The 19,541-nt window shown below is 47.6% G+C and overlaps 1 protein-coding gene across 1 annotated transcript; it reads right to left on the bottom strand.

Moving 5' to 3' along the window:
* Positions 1-1,873: 1,873 nt before the first annotated feature.
* GGT5 (gamma-glutamyltransferase 5) lies at positions 1,874-18,510 on the bottom strand. Its single transcript, XM_021549883.4, has 12 exons — positions 18,152-18,510; positions 11,970-12,100; positions 10,300-10,389; positions 9,101-9,290; positions 8,644-8,801; positions 8,070-8,219; positions 7,521-7,654; positions 6,933-7,135; positions 6,422-6,513; positions 5,529-5,638; positions 5,094-5,201; positions 1,874-4,891 (listed from the first exon to the last, which is right to left on the bottom strand). The coding sequence occupies exons 1-12, from the start codon at positions 18,457-18,459 to the stop codon at positions 4,745-4,747; spliced, it is 1,821 nt and encodes a 606-aa protein (XP_021405558.4). The 5' UTR covers positions 18,460-18,510; the 3' UTR covers positions 1,874-4,744.
* Between the last annotated feature and the right edge of the window lie 1,031 nt (positions 18,511-19,541).

Here is a 19,541-nt window from a genome sequence, read left to right as displayed (position 1 = left end):
GCTCTACTGGTGTTTTTGGAATCCTTGATACACAAGTGGCACTAAGTTAGCTCCTCTATTTGCCTTGTTGAAACTTCCCATCAGTTTGTAAGAACCTTAAAATACAGAAGAGAAAATGAAAGTCTGAAGTTTTAGGCATCATGCAACCTCTTTCCTAGAAGTGTCTGGAGTTGAGGAGAGCCCAGTGATAGCTAGGTGATGTAAATCAGAGTCATGGCTTCAACATACATATTTGCTTATATCATTTGATCCAAATGAAAGACTTTTACCAAATGTACTGTGGGTGTGCTCTGGCACCTTTTCCTGAGCTCTTGCTGGTAGTGCTGCTTTAGGCGCAGCAAAGGCAGTGATTGTAAATTACCTCTAGTCACTGTGTTCCCTCTTGTTCCCTGAAGAGATCAGTCTGGGGCCAAACTTAGACTTTCACTTTTCCACTTCTTGTAATTCCACTTCTGGTGTTCCTCAATGTCAGGCTGGCTTTGCAATTGGGACTAGCTAAATTCTTTCTTGGCTAGATGTGACCTGGGAAATAAAGAAAATTACTGCACAGCAAAATAAGCTTATTGGAATCTTACAGTCACTACAGTTAGTCCAAATTTCTGGGAAGTGCCTGTTGGACAACCCTGATTTCTGATACAGGTCTGAATGGCTGCTGCTGGGCTGCATCTAACAGTTTGTGGTGCAGCAGTTATTCTTATGTTCCTGAATTTCTTCTTGCTAGTCAGAAAATTCCTCTATTGTTTATAACCTGTGTTAAAAAGCTTCCCCTGTGGAAAGCTTAAAACACTCCTAGTTACAACTGTTCTTATACAAATGCATTTGAATTCTTGACTCTGCAGAAGTCAAATTTGGTTGGTTGTTTTTTAGCAGTAGGGGGGAAAAAAGGAAGGAAAAGGAAGGATTTGTTTAACTAGGCTACAGCTGCAGAGGAGGATTTGTTAAACTGGGCTACAGCTTGCACTTATACCCTATGTTTTTAAAAAGCTGTGGATACTTCTGCAAGCTGTAATTATCTGCATCTCATTTGGACATAGATGTACACAGAGCAGACACTTCTGCCACCTGCTTGGGGACCACATCTCACTCACCCTGTGCTGGGGCTGTCTGTGTATCAACAGCCAGATGTCAGGCAGTGGTTCCTGCTGTTAAACCTCCAACTGCACACCCCAGGCTGCTCAGTTTATGGGATGTTTCAGCTGCAGGGAAAATCCTCTGGATAGGATGAGAGGGAATGCCTTTGAACTGAAAAAGGGTACATTTAGGTTACATACTAAGATGATATTCCTGATTGTGACAACAGCGAGGCCCTGGCAGAGGTTTACCCAGAGAAACCCTGGCTGTCCCATGCCTGGAAATGTTCAAGGACAGGTTGGATGGCACCTGGAGTTACTGGGTTTAGTGAGTGACATTCCTGCCCATGAGAGGAGGGTCAGAACAAGATGGTCTCTGAGGTCTCACCTTTTGAATGCAACCACCTGGCCCTGCTCCTGGGTGTGCACTGTGTGTTGGTGTGGGCTGCCTGCCCCGGTGCAGGGCACAGAGAACAGGACACATCCCATGACTGATTCCAGCTGATGTGAAAGGAAGCTGTACCATTAAAAGGCAATTCAGATGATGAGCTGGAAGGTTCACCTTTTGCCCCTATTCTTCAATCTGACATTAGCACAAATTTCTTTTGGCAACTATCCAGCCTCTGCAAGGGAACAAAACTCAGCCGTGAGAGACAAGTGGCACAAGCTGCACTGTTCCTCAGCTTCTCTAGCAGCATATGAGGCTCCAGAATGAACAAGTGGCACTGCTGGAAACACCTGCATGGAGTCTTCTGTGCTTGTGTGATGGAGTAGGCAACAGGTGTAGAGGAGAAAATCCCAGACAGATTTAAAAACGCTTTATTAAAAGTATAACTTAAATACTTCATTAGAAAATAGAGCAGCCTCTGTATGATTATGCTTTAGAAGTCCATGAAAGTTGATTTCAGTACAAAAATAATGCTCTCTTGTTGGGAGGAACAGGAATGTGGAGAGACCAAACCAAGAAGCTCTTGACCCAAACAGATTTCAGCAGCAGGGAGGAGGTGGCAGGGCAAGTGCAGAGGTGCCAAAGCAGGTACAATCTCAGCTTCACCAGGTATTCTGCTAGGAGGGACTGCAGGACTGGAAGTCCCCCATTCCCTTCTGTCTTGCAAATTAAACCTGTGATGGGTTTTTTAACTGCTTCACTGGCTCACTTGCAAATAGCAAAGCAGTAAAACTGCAGTGAGTACTGGACTACAGATAGTATTCCCATGTTTTTGTGGTGGGAAGTAGCTGTGATACTACTGCACTGGAAAGGTGATAGACTGGAGTACTGCAGGGTGCTTCACCCTAAGGTGTGTCAGAAGCAAAGGTAATGGAAGACTTAGTTACTTGGTGTCATGATGGAGAGGGACCAGAGAACTGCTGAAGGTGGCCCTGAAGCCTAATAGCAAAGCTGGGAGTTCTCTCCCTGTCTCCAGCCAGAGCCACTCTCAGCTGCTGATTGTAAATTTTCAGCTCAGTGGGGTTCGCTGGAAATAACCCCGGATCTTGCCAGAGACAGCATCCGGCCTGGGCTGTGTGTCTGGAGCTGCAGATGGTGTCTGGTGCCTGCCAGTGCTTCCCCTGCACAGCTCTGTCAGCTGCTACTCCTGACCCCACCACTGATGCACCCAGGAACTGCTGGCTGGGGCAAGGGAGTTAATCAAGGCAGAAGACTTCAGCAAATTAGGCAGATTTGGTTTCTTTGGTGGTCATAGTCAATGTAGCCCCTTCCAAGTCAACATAAAAGTGCCCCTCAAGAGCTTGTGGAGCTGTTTCCTTTCCCATTCACCAGCACTGTGCTGCTACCTCACAGGGTGCCAGGCCACTTCCACAGTGTGAGTGAGCAGCTCTGATGGAGAATCCAGCAGTTCTTCCTGAACTGGGGGATTTAAGATGAATTCCACTTGGACAAGGAGAGGGCAGGGCAGTGGGAGCTGGCTCCATCCATGAATAACTTGATTTCCAGCTGGGTGATTGAGTGCTTTTGCTACAGCCAGGGCTGTGCTGCAGTCCTTGGGGTACAACTTCTGAAGGAAAACACATCTGGCTCTGGTCAGCTTCACTTGGACCATCACTAAAATGTAAGTAAAGGCTGACATTTCAGTAAATGGATGGCTTTATTGGACAGGCTTTGTGGGTAAAAACATTGGCGTAAAGTCTAGCTGGCCTTGTTTTAATTTGTGTTTTTTAATAGTGTGTGCTTGTTATGTTTACACAGGAATTCTTTTTGTTGGAGAACTAGGAGTCCCATGGGCTCTGTGTGTGAGGGGGCGGGCTCTGCAAGTGCCTGGCTCTGGTTTCTTTCAGACACACACACAAGATTTTGTCCATAGGGCAGTCAGGCTCAGATGCTCTCAGAAAATGGAATTTTGGAGGATTCTGGGAATTTGACCCTGCATATTTGAAGAACTTTGGGGGTTTTCTGGGTTTTAGGTTTTATTTTCATAAATGTTTGATTCTCTTGGCCATTTTGAGCAGGGCAAGGCTATGGATTAACTGCAAAAGACCTTTTGCATCCAGGTGCAAAATCCAGGACCTTTTGCATTCATGTCTCTTCTCTGAAAGTTTTCTCTTTCTGTGATAGTTCTTAGAGTCCTACAATGCCCGCTGTGTGGTCTGAAAGGAACACTAGAGACAACAGGCTGTGATAAACAGGGTTTTGGAGCATGTAGGATATGGGAGAATTCTGCTAAATTTCTGATAATGCTGCATCACTTCTCAGCAGTCATGGTGGATGCTGGGCAGGCTGAGCTCAAGGCTACAAATGACATCTCCTGGTCACGTATACTTTCCAATTTGAAGAAAGATCTAAAGTTTCCAAAAGCAACATTTCCACTGCCTTCCTAAATGGTGCACCGGTGTTGAGGAACTGGCACAGACTGGCACCCATCTCACCACAGGGAGAGGCATCCCCAGGGAGCTCAGCTGAAGCCTGTTGATCCCAGGAGCAGAGAAATCACATACCCCCATGGGAGGCTGTTCTCAGAGTCACTGTGTGCAGGGCTGGAGGAAGTGTTGTGCAGTTACCTGAGCTTGTGGTTGGGTGAGTTTTGCACCCCCAAGGCAGAGAGCAGCAGGCAGGCCAGCACTTGTGCCATGGTGTGATTTCATCTGCCACCTTGGGGAAAAGCTGGGCTTCTTTGGATGGGAAAAGAGAGGGAGAGTGTGGAATTTTGATCTCTTCCCTTTCCGAATCCATACTCTAAGCCTGAATGCTTCAGATTTTAAAATCCTGATCTTACAGACTCTTCTTCTTCATGACTAAAATAGTTATGTATTTCACATTGCTGAGCCCCAGAAATAAGCTTATTGTGGAGCAGCCTGAAAGAAACTAAGATTCCATCAGGAATGGAAGATACAGCTGAGCTATTTCACAGTGATCTCAGTGGGGTTTGGATCAATTTTCCTTTCACACCTTGTATTCTCTCACTCTGAGTAACGGATGTGCTCAAGAAATATGTTCTCTGTGTATCACATAAGTAATGAAAGGTACAGCTCTAAACAAGGTTGGCTGACCTCTCCTTGTTTTGCCTGAGGGTGACCTGCAGTCTGCTGGAATTAGATGTAATCACAGGCTGTGCCCATGCTCCAGGAGACATCCTGATAGAACAGGAAATTATGGGCATATCCAAGCAAAGCATGTTCTGAATCTCCTGTGGCTTTGTGGATTGTGATGGCATTTCACACTAGTATCCAGCCGACTTCCCCAGCTTCCTTTTATCAGAATAAGCAGAGATGCATTTTCCTTCCTTGGAAATTCCCTGTACTACATTCATTGCAAATTTATCTTTCTTCTCTTTATGTCCTCTTCCCAGCAGGCCGGTCCTAACATCCTGTAGTGAGAAAGAAGAAGAAATTGAGTGAATGGGACAGGGGCCTGAGATCATTACATTGCCATGTGTGAAACTGTAGGATTGTGTGTGTGGAGCCTGGTTGAGGAATTGAGGTTTAAGTTGAGCCAGAGGCAAAATAAAGGAAATAAAGGTTACCCAGGAGAGTTAGAGGAGCAAGCTGCTCCCCACCAGGGCCACTCACCTTGCTGAAAGAGTCTTCAAACAGGACACTGTCACCCTGGGTGTGCATGACAGGAGCTGAAATGGCATCTTCCAAGTCATAACCAAACCACAGCTTGTTTATAATCGCCTGCAATAAAACAAATCCCACACTGCCCAAGCAGACATAAAACCTGGGCTGTGCAACCCAGGCTGCACTGAGCCCTTCCAGCCTGGTGTCCTGCTTTCATGGTGACCAATACTAGATGCCTGGGGCAAGTAAAAGAATAGGATGAGCACATAATACTTCCCAGAATGCTTTCCCTGGCCCACAGTCTCAGCTTTTAGTGACTTCTAAATTGCAAATAAACAAAAGCACCAAACAGTCAAGATCTGAGGAGAGGTGAGTAGGGACTGATCATGGCTAGAAATCTGGGAGGGCTGAAAAAACTTGCAGCTTGCTGTGGGTTTCACTTACCATGGTGGTAGCACTGATAATCCAGCCCCCCCCAGCTCCTCCAATCACCAGCATGTCTCCTGACTTGGAGATGAGGATGGAAGGCACCATTGCTGAGGGAGGCTTCTCTCCTAAGCAGAAGCAGAGATATTATTCTTTCCATGTGGCTCTAAATAGGGTAGGAGGGACACAGGTTCATCTACCTTGCCTTTTATTTCTCTCCCACAGAAAAACAAGCTGCTGTTCCTTCCTCAAGATGCTCAAGACTTCCAGAAAATTTTCCTTGTACTGAAAGCCTGCCTCCCAAAAAACTGGGACCTTTCTGGCACAAGCTAAACAAGCTTCTCTTGATGCAGGACAGGGCATCCTACAAGTATTCAGGACTTGCTGCAGCTCATCCAACTAGATGAGGAACCCTCAGCAGAAATCTGCCACGGCAGCACCAGTGTCCTCTCCCAGCAGGCTGAGGGGGATGCAGCAGGGACAGCTTATGGCACAGAGCCATGTCTGCCCCAACACTGCTGTGCCACAGAGCTCGGTGCAAGCCTGTAGCAGCTCTATATTTAGAATCACAGATGAGCCTAAAATATCAGCAGGCTTATCTTAGCAGTAGTTTCTCCACTTCTTCCCTCCCCTTCCCATCAGCCAGTGATCATCTTCAGCATTTTTTTTTATCTCTGATCTCTGATTTCTCTGGTTAGAAATCAAAACTCCTGTATTCCCATACAAGGAGATATCTGAGTAGACACAGACACACTACAAGGCGTTACCCTCTTTAGTCTGAATAAACTTGCTCTCACCCAGATCTGGGAAGGGAAAGAACACCTGTAAGTTTACAGGTTGTCCCTGGCCACTTGGACAGCCTGTGTATTCATCCCCTGGTCCTGTGCTTTATTCAGGATGAGGATGCTCACCTGGTTTAATGCTTCTGTTTGCTATGCAGAAGTCAGCAAGTTCATTATTTAAAATTATCCCAGTTTGGTTAGAATACACAAAGGAGCCAAACCTGCAGGGAGGAAAGATGAAGCCTTTTAGTGCTCAGGGTTCTCCTGTTATGGATGACATTTACTGCTCATAGCACCCTGTGAGTAACTTCTGTCTCCTCCCAGCCTGCAAGTGTCGCAGTGAGGGTGTCCAAAAGGAATTTGTGCTGCTGCTAGTGACAGAGACAAGTTCCCTGTTACTGGTGCCACAGAAATTCAACAAGAACCTCAGCAAGTCCTTGCATCCTCCTGAATTATGACGGCCCTTGGAGTTGATGCTCACAGATCTTTGCCGTCACATGGAAAAGGCACTAACAGCTCAGAAGCTGCTTAAACCAGTGAAACCCAGGGGTTTTGCATTTCTGGTAGCCAGCCCTTGCAGCTCCCCTGGGAACCTGACACGTGGCCTGTGTGACTCTGTTACCAACCCCGGGCTACTCACGGGTAGTTGATGGTGCTGGTGGCCGACACGGCGCTGCCGTCTGCAGCGAGCACAGAGATGTGGCTCGTGCCCATGCTCCTGTGCTTGTCCTTGTAGAGGGACTCCAGCAGGCTGTAGTGGCTCAGTGGGTGGTCACCACGCTTATCTATCCTCTGCCTGACAGACTCAGCAAACTGGTCAGACAACAGGGTCCCCACAGGTACCTGCCAGCACAGCAAGGACACTGAGCTGGTCACCAAAGCACAAACCCGTCTTTGGGCTCAGGAACTGAGCCCCAGTAGTCAGAGTCTGGGGCACTGGAGTGGCAGCATTCAACCCCAGGCCACTCTCATCCCAGAAAATGGACCAAGCTCAGCACCTCATCATTGGCAGGAGCATGTGCCCACCCTTTGTCAGGCACATGAGTGCCAGCCTGCAGCTGAAGCTGCAGAGTAAACAGCCTGATCCTGCCTCTGCCCTTGCCAACTCAGCTGCACTGCTCTTCAGTAGCAGCTCTAAGTATTTTCTTTCCTTCCAGGCTGCAAAGAAGGAGCATGTCAGAGCATTGCTCAGTGCTGTAGCACTGTACCAACACACTATGGAGCTCACCTGAGCTTCAGAGAAGGCTGGGTCGCTCATGTGGGGTCTTAGCATGTTGCCAAACTTCAGGGCTTCTGCAATATAGTGATAGGTTTCTACCTTCTCCTCAGGTGTTGACAGTGATGCTTTATGGAATTTATACTCTGTGGAGCAGGATGAAATAATTTTGTTGATAGACCCAATACAATGTTTTTTCAAGTGTAAAAGAAAGCAAAGGTTGAAAGGACCCTCCTCTTCCCACCCCAGATCTTATCAGGTTTCCCCTATGTTTTAGGAGGATGTGGATACAGAAACAACCAAGTACTGATTTTCACTGTGACTTCAATTTCTTTTGAAGCATTGGGAAAGCCATGCATCTTTTGGCCTTTGCAGCAGCTGTCGTGATGCTGACCCACTGTACAAGTGAACCAGTTCTTCCTCCTACTGCATAGCATGGTCATACTGCTGCTTTGGGCCCCGTTCTGGCTCAAAAACTCTATTTCTGCCCACTGCATTTTATCATTCTGGAGTAACGCTTTCTGAAAACCTCTTGCTGACCCTTTTCCATTAGGAATTTACCTTCCAATACCTTGAGGATGAACATGAGCACTGCACCTCCCATGGGTGGTCCTGGAGCAAATACTTTGGTGTGGTTGTTCAGGGTGATGTTCAGAGCTGAGGTCACCTCTGCTTTGTATGCCCGAAGGTCCTCCAGAGAGAGACTGGACCCTTCAACAGAGACCCAGGAGCTGCCATTAGCACAGCAACTTGTACTGGTGCTGGGGGCTGCCTGCATCAGAGCTGCCTGCTTGTGTAGAGCTGTCCCATACAGCCCAAATTCCTTCCACCCAGCACAGAACTGCCCTCACACATCCTCGTGTGCTGCCAAGCCCCAGGATGTCACAAGGACTAAAGGAGTCAAAGGGGTGAGTGCATGAGCACTGTTGGCAAAGGCCAGAACAGAGGGTGGTCTCAGCCCTGCTTCTGGGTCTGTGTTGTAGGAACTGGGGAAAGGTGGTCTGTTCCCATGTCAGGTACCACCCCAAGTGACAAGCAAATGGCATGTGTTGGCTTTCCCCTGGTACAGGTTCACTGTGAGCTGATGGCTGGGAGAAAGGCCTATGTATCAGGGCTACCTGTAGCTGCTACTCACCAGCCTTCCTGACGTCCTCCACCAGGGCCCTTCCTATCTCTCCCTCATAAAACGCTGCAGCTCCGTGTTCTGCCACAGCTTGCAGCGTTCGCTGCAGCGCTTGCCACCGGAAAGTGTCGCCAGGCTTCAGAAATCTCTCCCCATCACATAGCAGTGGGCTGTTAAAGAAGAACATTCATCAGTTTTACAGCATGAGCTTGTTCTTGCCCAGGGCCAATGATCTCTTTTTCCTACCAGGATCTGGTCTGGATTATATATGCTGTGTACTTTCCACTGCAGTGCTACACTGCAGCCTCTTTTAAAAACCCACTTTTGTGATTCTCTCCCACTCCATAGCAAGTATTCTCTGAGCACAAACCACAGCAGCAGCCTGTGCTCCACGTCAGCATGTCAGAGAAAGGGTCTGAAACTGAGGGAACAATGGCCCTCACACTGCAGTTTCATTCATGGGTCTTACCACAGGTATTTCCCTGGTTCAGAGAAGGCTGGGTGATTGAGAATTTTCCCCAGAACTGGAGAAACAACAAGTGGCTCTGAAAGAAGCTTGATGGTTGGTTCAAAGAGGGCTTTCCATGGTAAGCGGCCGTGTCGCTTATGGGCTTCCTCATACCCACGGAGTTCTCCGGGCACGCCAATCCAGCGGGGACCTGAGGAGCACACAGCAGTGTCACACCCCCTATGTCTCTGGATTGGGGGTTCCACCTCTCTGAAAGCTCTCCAATCGAAGTCTGAGTTGGTAGAGGCAACCAAGGCTTCTAAAAGCAGGCTTGGCTTGTTTATTTTCCTGTTCATGTGTTTCCCTGTTACTGAACAGCAGGGGTGTAGAGAGACTGGAGCCAGGCCTGAGGTGTGCTGAAAGTGTAACAGGCAACAGGCACATGCTGCAGCAAGGGAGGTGGCAGCTGGACACTGGAGAAAGGGCACTCATGGGGCCTGGGCAAACACCAGAGCAAGGGAAGCAGTGAAATTCTCTATCCCTGGAGAAATTAAAAAGTGTGACAGGCCAATATTCTGGGCAGCCTCAGCAACATCTGACATCACCCTGCTTTGAGCAGAACTCCAGCTGTCCCTTCCAACAAGAGTTGGTCCTGATTTCTCTTCAGGCTCTTCCAAGGATAAGAACATCTCCAGAAACTAGAATACACCCCAAAACATAACATTATAGGGAAGGACAATTAATACAGCAAGAAATGTGGAAAGATCCAAGATGTGCTGCTAAAACAAAGAGTGCCTGAGCCCAGCAACTCAACGCCTAATGTGCCAGCGTGCTTCCCCAATCTATGGACATGGGTAAGCACACAAGATTGTTTTCTTTTGTTTCCTGAAATCTATTGATCTTATTTTTCTCTGTAAGAACTTCTGGGGAATGAGAGCTTTGGGAAATCAGTCTTGAACTGCAGACTTCCTATGGAGAGAAGTTATATTATGACATTGTGATTTCTCCTCATGCTGCCTCCCCATTGCCTTGCTGGTCAGGCTGCCAGTGTTATTACCAAACAGGAATTTTTATGGACCTAGTATTTTTAGTTACTTTTGCAAAAGGCAATCCAGGTAGAGGGTGTTTAACTAAATATAACTCCAGATCAAGTCAGTGAGGTGCTCAGTTCCCAACCTGAGCTCTGTGCACACCAGGAGGGCACACAGCTGTGTCCTTACCAATGGGGAAACCAGCACCACAGCCAGACAATAAGTTGTGAGGAAACACTCGTGGGACTGTCTCACGGGCATTGATCACCTCGACTGTTCCTAGAAAGAAGAAGAGGGAAATGCATAATGTTGTTTTCCTGAAGCAGGTGAACATCACACTTCAGTCAGCTGTAGAACTGCACGTGCTGCTGGCCCAGAGCTGAGCTGCTCTGGAGCCTTTTGCCAGATGTGCCAAGTGCACCTGCAGGGCCAGGTGTCAGCACAACTTGTCCTTCCTGTGCTTTTTTTTTAGAGCAAACCAAGCAGTGCCTACCTAAAAGTACTGAAAGTACAGGGAGAAGGCCAGGACTCCTGCTCTCCAAGCAGCAAAAGTTCCCCCCAGGGTTCATGGGCTGGGACATGGACTGGGACATGCTGCCAACACCTGCAGGTTCCAGCACTTCTTCTACAGATGGGACATGTCAGAAGCAAAATGTGAGCCTCATGCTCCTGGGAGAGCCATTTACCAAATGATGATGAGGCAAGTCCATCATATTTGTAGCCCTCTATGAGCTTGAAAGGACAAAAACAAGCCCAAAACTCAAACCCCACTTGCATACACTTGCATTTCAGGTCTAGCCTATCACTTTACTCCTTCTCTGCCTTGTATTTATCTGTCCCTGTCCCAGTCCACAGAGCCAGTTGTGCTGCAGGAGCCCACAGTGCTCCCTGGTGTACCAAGCACCTGAGCTGTGCACAGCCACAGGCACATCTGTGCAGCAGCATAACTCAGGTAGCAGAGGAGGATTGTTGTCAGGAAACAAAGTTCCATGGCTTTGTCAAAAGGAAAAAAGAAGAAAAATATAGGGGGTCTGCCAAAAGGAAAAAAGAGGAAAAATATAGGTGTTCTGCCAAATTAAGCTCTTGCATAAGATACACCCAAACAGTTCCAGATTTGTGACTCTGTGAAACTACTTGGCATGGATTTTAAAACTATTATATTGTTACAGTGTTCATTGTTGATATTCCTATTAGCTATATAAGCCCTGGGGTTTTTTGGAAGCCAAGACTTAGAAACTCCCACGTTAAAGACATAAAAGCAAGAAAACAACACCAGAGTTAAAGCCAAACACAAAAAGGCTCCCTGGCAGACACTGAACATTGCTAGGTTTAGATTTCTGAAGTGGAGATGCATCTCCTGGGACAGGAAGTGTCACCACTGCTTTGGGGAGTCACACAGCACTGGTGACAGCAGTGAAAACCTCAGGGCCAGCAGGCACTGCCAGAGCTTCTGGGGCAGCACAAGCCCTGAAGTGCCATCCCAAGAGCTCAGCTGAGGCACCAACAGCCCAACACTGCCAGCACACTGCTCCTGCTTCACTCAGCCACTCACACCTGGCTGCAGTCAGCTGTGTGACTTTGGAATGTACTTTGGGATTGCTTTGGAGAGGGAAGGAGAGGCAAACTCAGCTCATTTTATACCAAAGCTCTTTCCTCCACACACACGTTCTTGCTGTGAAATGACAATCACAGCTCCCTGTGGTGGATGCTTTGGATTAAGAGCACAAGTGTGCTTTGTGATGTTGCTTTTATATTCAAAATATTGTTCTGAGAGAACAGGCAGGATTCTGATTTCTCCACAGCAGTTGTGTGTCTGCAGAGGGACAAGGCACCATGGAAAGGCCAGGGCAGGCCCATACCTGTGCTGGCATTATAGATGGTAAATATGACCCCACCACCCAGGCCTGAACTCTGAGGGTTCATCACTGAAGTGCAGATCAAGCCAGCAATAGCAGCGTCCACAGCTGTGCCTCCACTTTTCAGGATGTTCCTGTGGTGGGAAGGGAAGAAAAAAGACACTGTTAAAATCCAGGGATGTCAAAATGGAGGAACCACATGAAAAAGCCTCCTTGGGACCCCTGCAACTTGAAGAGAGCAGCTGGGAACACTGGGTCCACATGTCAATTAGCTTCATTGTTCCTACAATGTGACTTCCTGGGTTATTAACACAAAAATGCCCCAGCCTGCTCCCTGTATTCCCAAAGACAAAACCAACAAAGAAACAAAAAACCAAACAGAAAGCTAACCCTCAACTACTTCTACCAAGGCACAGCAACACAAAGAACACAAAAGCATTAAGGCAGCCTCTTGCTGCTGACAGAAACGAGGTTCTGTAAGAGAAACGAGGTTCTGTTAGAGAAACGTGTCTTAACAAATGCTTCCCTCAAGAATATCTGAAAACTGTCATTTCCTTGCAGTGGTAATGGGATGGCATTTCCTGCACAGCTTGTCAGTCGCCAGCACTGGTGTTTGCTAGGAAGGTTCCTAGCTGCTTTATTGGGTTATTGCTCAGATAAGGCAAAGCCAGAGGGGAGACTGGAGTAGTTCATTAATTGCAGTGCAGCTGATCCCAGAGCTTGCATGGGAACACAGAGCACGCAGAGACTGGTGTTTATTTTCCATCCACAGACATGGCTGGGACCTGCTGGGTCTGGGAACAGGATGCTGCCAGCAGGCAGGCTGATTGTGGCTTTCCTTTGTTTCCTCAAATGCCTCGGAACCACTGCCTGTAAGGAAATGACATGTGGACAAGTGGGAAGAAAAGCTATAGTAGGGAACATCAGGCTTTCTGTTTGGGATCTGCATGGCTTTTGGCCTCCCTGGCTGTAGCTCTGAACGTGGAGACCGAGGCTCAGGCTCCTCCATCCAGCCCCTTGCAGCAGGGGATGGACTCACCACACCAATGTCCCTGGGAGGTGTTTTTCTGAAACAGAAGCTGTTAATTGCTGACCACAGAAAGGACACGAGGGCTTCCTAAAAAACTGGGTCACCTCTGCAGAAGACCCAGACAGTGTGTTGGACAGTTGGAAGAAGAGGGAAGGACTGCTACACTAACCCAGGACAGTGCTCCTCAGAGCCCCTGGACTGTGTGTGAGCTGTGAGGTAACACATGTACAAAGCCTGGTGGCAGGTGTGAAAAACGACACAAGGTTTTGGCAGTGAAATACAGTTTTGAAAAGAAGCTTGGAGATGGTATAGTGCACTTTTCAATGCAATGCATTAAGACCTTAACATGGAACATCAGGTACATTTCCCAAAGCCTGAAAAGCACCATTCTCACCCAAATTCACAGCACATTCACACTGGCCTCCAGCCTTGACAACATTCCCTCCAGCTTCTGCAGATACTGAAACTAAACAGAAAATACACTGAGCTGGCTCTTGGCGTGTCACATGTGACTCCCTGTGTGTGGCTCACTCCCAGTCACAGACCTGCCCGTCCCTGGAAGTGATGCCTGGGGAATTTAGGGCCATTATGTCCCATTACTTGGCTTCCTTTAGGTGGATCGCTGTTGCAATAAACTTAGTTATAATGCAAAATCCTTAATCAAATTGTGGCACCTTACCAGGTCTCCCTAGAGATACCAGTGCTGCATCTGACAAAATCTGATAACAATGTTTTGTCCCATATCCTTCCTACCACTTAACATTAGGGTTTAGTCATTAATGGAGTTTCCTTATAATAAGGAGCAGAAAAGGGTGTTAGCAACCAAGTCCCATTCCAGCAGCAGCAAACAGGGATTCACCTTCCCTGGAAAGGGTGATTGATGGCACTTGGCTCACAGCAAAGATGGGCTGTGCTGGACTGCAGACCAAGAGCTCTGCTCTGCCCTTGGCTAGAGGGAGCCCTGAAGCCCCTTTAAACACACTGAAACCATATATTTTTATTGAATTTTTATTGACTTTTATTTTCTGCTAAAGAAGGCTGGGGACTGGGAGACCACCCATTACACAGCAGCTGCCTCCTTAGGATTTATGAATAGCAAAAGCAACAACTGCTTCTGTGAAAAAGGGCCAGTTACCAAATTTAAAATGTGCAAGAAGGGAAACCAAATCCTCTGGGATGTAAACATACTTCAGAAATCTGCTGGGCCATCACTGAAAAGGATTTTTTGCATCAGATTCTCTGGTTAGAACTGAGTTTCCCAGGGCTGCAGACGTTTTCTGGCTGTTAAAGTCTCACCATTCCCACCCTCCCCACCACCTTGTCCCCCCGGGGGTGTTGATTTCAAAGAAGGCTTGTTCCCAGGGTTTATGATAAACTACACTGGAGAAGTGGGATCAGAGATGGCTGCTGGGCCAGGCCAGGTCAGCTCACCTTGCCACAGTGAATCCCACCATGGAAATTAACATTTTTCCTAAATCTGTCCCTGACCTTATGCTGGCTCTTGCTTCTGCCATTTGGGAAACAAAGGAATGCAGAGCAGTGGATGACAGAGCTCAAACAGCACACTTGTAGGGAATATAGAACTTTTTTGCATGCTTGATGAAAAAAGCCTCTTCCAGGAGGGAACAAGAAGTTCAGAGTTGAAGGTAAAGTTTGACTACCTCTTATTGTCACAGGGCAATCATCTCCTGACTCCTCAGCACTCTTGACATGAGGAGAAATTAATGAAGTGGACTGTGGTACCAAATCCATATCCTTGGGTAAAAACTGCTCTGATTCTCCTTTTAGCCTCCCATCCCACTTCATCAAAGTGTTTCACTTCCTTCAGGGATAAGTTTTCTCCCAGGGCAGGGTCTTAGCCTGGACCAGACAGCTGTACAAGGTTGCTTTCAGCCCCCAGTTTCCAGCAGAACAAACACAGCAATACACCCAACCTTGTTGAGCACTGAGAGCTGGGCACTGATGGCTAAGGGGAAGTTTAGCTCAGGACCTGCCAACATGGATGTGACAGGCTGAAGCTCATGGAGATTGCTCTTGCACTTTCTGCAGGGACCCAAGGAGTTGCATAAAGATTTCAGAAATCCAGAGTACATTAACACAATCTCCAGAGCCTGGGAAACACATGGGCCCCAAGGAATTTTCCCCAACCCACTATCTCATTCATTGAAATACAAGATTCCTCCTCGAGCAAGAGGTTTAGTTCAGTTATTCTCAGTAAGTTCAACTGACAATTCTATTAGGAACACACAAAGACTCCCAAATGGAAGAATCTTAAACCAACAGAATATCATGTAATTTCATTCCTGACAACTCACAGAGCATATTTTGAGTTTATCTTTAAAATAAACAAGATTTTTTAATTAAAGAGTAAAATCTGTAAGTAAATCAGAGATTAGGTGCTGCTTTTAGATTCCAAGGCTTTAGGCACCAGACCAGTTCTCTGAGCATCCCCCACATGGATTCCTGTGAGCTGGGGGGGATTTGCAGGATGAAAGGGATGGCTGTGGGGAACAGCCTGGGGCCACAGCAGGAGAGAGGTTCTGCAAGGTCAGTGAGGAGGAGCAGGGACAGACCAGCCTTGTAGTGTGTCTAGGGAATGGCATCCAGGGTTGCTTGGCTTTGCCCTGCTCTCACCTTGTTGCTGAAGTGAAGTGTCACCTGAACTGCCAGTTCATAGGTAGGGACAGCAGGACCTAATGAACAAGACTGTTTTCAGAAATCGGATTTTATTGCTACTGCTGTGACAAAATTCCTATGGATGCTAAAGTCTTATGCAGCAAAGATGAGGCAGGAAGCAGCTGGGTGCTCATCATCTCACCGTGCTCCCATCAGGGACCCTGAGTCAGCCTTGAGGAAGCCCTCACCCTGCAGTCACTCAGGAAGGTCACAGAGCAGAGCAGATGGTTCTGAAAGGCTGTGTGCTGTGGCATCCTTGCAGTGTCACTGCAATGTGAGACTTCCTCACCAGTGAAAGAAGTCATTTTCTCACCTTGCAGTTTGCTCTGAGAACTAATTTAGTGCTAAGAGCACTAAAGAGCATCATGTGCAAAGAGCTGAGAGCTTAAAAAGTGACATACAGCACAGAAATGTCTGTGAGAAAATTAACAGGATCACATGCAGTACAGAGCATGCAATAATCTTCCCAGAGAGAAAAATGAAGCCACCACTGTGGGCCAGTGGGACAGAGAAAGAAATACAACAACAAAGAAAAAGGCAAATATTATACAAAGCCTCTGGTCCCAAGCTCTCTTGCAGAGGAACATTTTTATAAACAATTTTACTTTTGTTATAATCTTTTACAAGAACATGCACAGTAGAAGCTGGGAGAACAGCACAGGAATTTGTCTCGTTCCCAGTCTAAGGACGCTGTGAAATGAGCACAAAGATTTCCAAGAAGCAGCAGCAATCATGCAGCAGCAGGGGAGTAGAGCTGACCACAAGGCAGAGGGTGAGCAGTAGACCCCAGGCAAAGGAGAATAACCATGGCTGGAGAGGTCCCAGAGGCTTGGCAGAGCTGAAGAAGAGAGCAAGACCTGATGTGCAGATGACCCAGGATGGGCAAAAGGGGGAAAAATGAGATGGGAAGGTGGAGCAAGAGCAGGATTTTGTGGGGATCATTGGCAGACTATTTGTAGGAAATTTAAGTTGGTCCATCGGATTGGAGGGACAGCACAGACCTGTCAGTAAGTGTGCTGGAGGTGCAGCTGCAGCAGTGGTGGAGGCTGGGGAAGCCTGTGGAGCTTCTTGCTGAGAGAAGGAAACGTGTGAGAGCCCAGCAGCAGTAGCCAACTAGACAAAGCTGCTCAGTTGTCCACTGACCACAGACTTCTGTGGCTCTCACTTCAACATCTTCCAGCTGATTATACACAACATCAAGTTAAAGTTTACAATAGCTGCAAAAACAAATGCAGTGGTTTTCCCCAGCAGATTCTTTGGGCAATCCAATTATGAATTTTCCTCTTTTTCCATTAATAGTGATTTTTAAAATACTTCTGCTTTCTGAAGAACTAACATGTGGCTTCACGTAAAAACCCCATCTCACAGCTTGACATATATGCAGCCACAGTATGTTTTCTCCAGCTACTCACAAATGCTGTGCTAGCACGTCATTGCCAGAATCAGAGGTGAGACATGGCAAAAATGTGGTATTATGGCACCACATCTCACTTCACTCCCCCAGCCATGAGGCAGAGCACACAGCTCCAGCATCCATCACTGGAGCATCCAGCATCACATGCAAACTTCTGTCCTTCTGCTTTCATGGATACAAGTATTTAATAATTGAAAGAACAGTAAAATAATAACGTGGGAGTCAAAATGTTTGACAGACAAGTTTTACACAAACTGAAGGTGTACAGCCTGGGCATCTTGAAACTTTTTTTAACCAGCATCTTTCCAAGTGGTGCAAATATATCTTTTGTACTTCTACTGTCTTGACTGAATTTCAATTAAATCTGCTCTCTGCTTTTTTCTTCATAGCAGACACACTTGCTGCAGGCTTCAGTCCAAGAACAGACCCCCAAAAGGCAGAGATTCCAGTCCCCCTTTCCCTGCCTTCCCTTCCTTGTCTCTGTGGAAGCCTGACTGCAGCTCTCTGCAAGCTCTTCCAGCATCTTATTTATTCTAAGTCACTTATCCGACAGACTTATCACGCCATAAGAAGTAAACTTCTTCCCTCCCCACTTAAAACCAGCATTGTATACTACAAATATTTATACCTTCCAAAAGACCGAGGGTTTGCACAGTTGCAAATTTTTAGGACGCTGCAATGCAAGTAAGCATCAGGCACGGAGGCAGAGGCTCCGTCTGCTCTCCCGGCTGGAGTGACCGGGAGCAGCCTCGCACAGCCCGGAGAGGGGCCGGGGCAGGACCCGGCTCCCGGCCGAGGTCAGTGCCTGTCCCGGGGGCCAGCTCGATCACGATACCGGGGATACATGGCCGAGCAGCCCGGAGAGATGCCGGGGCAGGAGGCGGCTCCCGGCCGAGGTCAGTGCCTGTCCCGGGGGCCAGCCCGATCACGATACCGGGGAGCGCCAGGAGCCCGGAGAGATGCCGGGGCAGGACCCGGCTCCCGGCCGAGGTCAGTGCCTGTCCCGGGGGCCAGCCCGATCACGACACCGGGGAGCGCCGTGAGCCGAGCGCTCCGTGCACCTACCGGCCGATGAGCGAGCAGCTCTCGGTGTCGGCAGCCACGGCCCCGTGCAGGTACTGCTGGGGAGCGCACCTGGGCTGGCTCAGGATGACCACAAGCGTCACCGCCGCTACCAGCACCGCCAGGGTCAGCAGCACCAGGCAGCAGATCTTGCCCGTGGACATGGCTATTCCCGTGCCGCCCAGCTGCTGCAGGGCTCTCGGTCCTTTCGAGGAGACGCGTGCCGCGCTCGAGGGGAAGTGGATATATCCCGAGCTGCGAGGGAGGTCCCACTGCACTGGGTTCTGCCCCCAGCGATTACATTCAAACATTAAAAACTGCTAAAATGCGTGTGCTTTTGTCTTTCCTACTCTCTTAGGTGGGAGGGGCTTTTCACTCTCCTTTATAAACTTTTCTTGCAGCTCCACAGTCTACCCCTTTTTTGTGTGTGTCTCTGATGAAAACATTTAACACATTCACTCCTGAAGCACTTCAAAGAGAAATCTCCGCACTGCTCCTCGGCTTCTCACAGCCTCTCTGGCTTCCTGTGCTTGACACCAAAGTTACCTAACAAAGGTGGCTTCTGTGAATCGCGGGGAAAATTGCCTCAGTCCTACACTGCAAACTTGGGGTGTTTTGTTCCTGTAAAACTACTCAAAAAAGTAAAAGCTGAACACATTGTACAAAGCTAGAACCTTCATATATACTATTAGTTTACATTATAGGTTATTATAATCTTAGTTACCTTTTTTCATATGTACATCTTGCCAGTGTCCACAGCTTACATCTTCTGTAAATGAGCACAGCTGGAATAAAGCAGCGCTTTGGAAACATTGGTGCCCAGAGCACCAAGAGCTCTGGGGTCCAGTCTGTGCCCGGCTGCTCACCAGGACAGACCTGATCCCTCACACAGCAGTGACGAGCAGCAGGAATTGCAGCCAGTGCATCTGACCCCAGCTGGGTCTTGAACAGCCTCAATTACACAGTTCTTGCACTTGAGAAGTTAAAGGCAGAGCTCCACATCTGCCTGCTGTCTTTCTAAAAGATGTTACCTGTGATCCTTTCCCTGCTAGATTTGGGAGAAGAGGAATTCACCTGTGCAGATTTACACATGTAAATCTACACACAGCAGATTTTGAACTTCTCCCACTAAACTTTATCTTATAACTAAGAAATACTATTTCATGTCATATCTCAATAAATGGATTTGATGGGGTAAAATGTCTTTTTTGTGGTTGTATCTTCTCATAGATTACCTTGGAGAAGTGAAAATAGTTAAAGAAAAACTTGGCATGAGTAAACAAGCCTCCTCAGCTCTAATGTGACTCTTCACTCCATTGCAAAACATTGATGATTTTGTAGAGTTTCTCAATCCCTACATGACTTTGATGTTTCATTTTTGACAAATTACAGT

This window comes from Lonchura striata, chromosome 15 (assembly GCF_050655825.1).
Source record: "Lonchura striata isolate lonStrDom1 chromosome 15, ASM5065582v1, whole genome shotgun sequence".
Taxonomy (NCBI): Eukaryota; Metazoa; Chordata; class Aves; order Passeriformes; family Estrildidae; genus Lonchura; species Lonchura striata.
Note: the sequence above shows the minus strand (reverse complement) of the source record. Positions and strands in the feature narration are given on the sequence as shown.